This window comes from Pteropus vampyrus, unplaced genomic scaffold (assembly GCF_000151845.1).
Source record: "Pteropus vampyrus isolate Shadow unplaced genomic scaffold, Pvam_2.0 Scaffold341, whole genome shotgun sequence".
Classification (NCBI taxonomy): Eukaryota; Metazoa; Chordata; class Mammalia; order Chiroptera; family Pteropodidae; genus Pteropus; species Pteropus vampyrus.
The window spans coordinates 353427-355926 of NW_011889122.1; the positions used below are offsets into that span (position 1 = coordinate 353427).

Consider the following 2500-nt stretch of genomic DNA (forward strand, 5'->3'; position numbering starts at 1 on the left):
TAACACAACATATTCACAGGTTCCTGTGGACAATGTCGGGGGTCATTCTACCTACCATGACCATTCAGTATAGAAAGTTGAGGAAGCCACTTAAACACCTTTTTCTCATCCATTAAATCAAAATGATGTCATCAATCTCAAAGGGCTGTTTCAAGACATACGTACTGCGGCCGTTTCACTGCACACCTACCACATCCAGGGCCTCTGGCACTGGATGTGTGTGTGTCGGGGGCCTGGGACAGCACTTCCACAGGAAGTACTTCTCAGACCAAAGTCCACGTTGTTTGTCTGCCACCAGTTAAGTACAGAAGTTGAAACACTTACGGCAGTTTTACAAAGTAACTTTACATGTGTTGACTGTAATCATTTTTAAAATGTGGCTTGTATTTTGTCTTTTTTTCATTTCATTACTCTGAAAATTCATTTTTATTCATTTTACAAAAGTCTCAGTCCAGAAAGGCCCAGAAATTTAAAAACCTGGTCCTTAGAACTTAAAAGGACATTTAAATCTATGCTTTTAGTTTCTGACAAGGTTAATACTAATTTATTTCCAGTATGACAATGAATTATTTAAAAGCAATATTGTTCTGTCCTCTAAGTCTGGGGAGCAAATAGGGGAGAGGCGGTAAGTGGGGGTATCCTGCAGGATCAATTGGAAGAGTAATTCAAGGAAATAAAGTGAACGAAAACATGAACAAAACAACCACTCTAAAGCTGCACAAGGGTCTCTTTGTCCTCTCCCTGCCTCCAAGAAACATTTACCAAAGATCCCAAGTTGCACTTGACTCTACAAAGGCTCAAAACAACCCACGAAAACTTGACCCACTAGGTCCTACAGGGCCAACAAATAAGAGCAACTTAAGAAAATCAAAAAACAAAAACCACTCTCTCAACTGTAAAGGGTGTTGAATTTGAGGAGAGCTGGCCAAACAGTGAAGCAGATACTCCGAGCCGGTTGCTCTCACACTGGCCTGCTTCAAAGAGGGAGCAGGTGTTTCTACTCAACAGATCTAGGTGTTCTAAAAACAGGTGTCCTCCTGCCTTTTTAGCTCCACAAAAATCACATTCACAGGTTAACTGACAGCAGCTACTTAAGTCAAAGAACAGTGGAAGAAGGAGCATCAATAAAACTGAACAAAAATCCAGCATTCGTGTTCCTTGGTATTTACTCAAATGAGTTTATGGCAGCTTTATTCGTAATTGCCAAAACCTGGAAGGACCAACGCGTCCTTCGGTAGGTAATGGACAAACGGTGGTCCATCCAGACAACAGAATATTATTCAGCACCTAAAGAAAATAAGCTAACGAGTCCTGAAAAGTCACGGAGGACTCTAAATGCATATTGCTAAATCAAAGAAGCCAATCTGAAACTGTGATTCCAACCGTAAGACATTGTGGAACACGCAAAACGATGGGGAGATTAAAGAGATCAGTGGTCCCCAGGGAGGAGGGATGAAGGGGTGGAGCACACAGGATTTCTAGGGCAATGAAACCACTCTGTGTGATACTAATGGTGGATACATGTCACTGTGTGTCGCCCTACAATACCAAAAGTGAGCCCTTAACTATGGACTTTAGATACTAACGTGCCTACAAAGGTCCATCGGTCATAACAAAGTGTTAACAGTACGGGAAACTGCCGGGGGAGGAGGCACATGCGCTCTGTAATTTCTGCTCGATTTTTCTGTAAACCTACGCTGCTCTAAAAACTAAAGTCCATTAATTAAAAAAAAAAAAGAAAAAAGTTTAAAACTCTTCCTCTGGTAAGGAAAGGGTGGCCTGGTGTCGGTGAGGGGATGGGGCTTGTCTGGCTGCCACCTCACTTCGAGACTGCGGCTGGTACCAGACACGTGCCAGGGAGGCCCAAGTCCTCGTCGTCCCGGCCCCGCACCCACCCGGCCTCCCCTGCCCCCTTACCTCCCGGGTGCCGTCGGCCGCGCCTGCGCCGGGGCCTCGGCTGGGGCCGGCTCCGATGCCGCGGTGGGCTCTGGGGTGGCGTCCCTGCGCTGCGCCTCGTCCCTGGCCACCTCAGCCGGGAAGGCGGGCGGCGAGCCCAGCAGCTCCACATCGGTCACGGTCTTGCCGATGGTGAACCAGTCGTTGATCTGGTCGACGGTGAGCTTGCGCAGCATGGTCGCAGCCTGTCGTCGGCGACGCCTCAACTGCCCCACAGAGCTGCGGGAACTGGCGACGGCGGGAACGCGACGGCGGCGCGACGCCGCGAGGACGCACGTGCGGCCCCGCCCTGCTCCAGGCCCTCCAATCAGAGCGCGCCAGTGTGCCACCAGCCCCGCCCCACCGCGCTAGGCCTTTCGGGAGCTCGGTCCGACCACGCCACGCGGGGCCGGGCCTCTGCTGGTTCTGGCTCGGAGCTGCGGAGCATCGTCGGCCGCTCCCTCTCACCCTGGAGTCACCGTAGTGCGACCCTCAGCACCCCTCAGCCTTCTGGGTGGGGACAGGGCGTCAGAGGACTCGGGAAGGGCAAAGAGCGGGGCCTCCG

The 2500-nt window shown here is 50.4% G+C and overlaps 1 protein-coding gene across 1 annotated transcript in view; it reads right to left on the minus strand.

The window, feature by feature from the left end:
- Positions 1 to 2132, minus strand: part of TDRD9 (tudor domain containing 9) — a 78385-nt gene extending 76253 nt beyond the window's left edge. Inside the window, exon 1 of the mRNA XM_011378480.2 lies at positions 1918 to 2132. Within this exon, the coding sequence (XP_011376782.1) occupies positions 1918 to 2132 (215 nt within the window). The remainder of the gene's footprint in view (positions 1 to 1917) is intronic.
- Between the last annotated feature and the right edge of the window lie 368 nt (positions 2133 to 2500).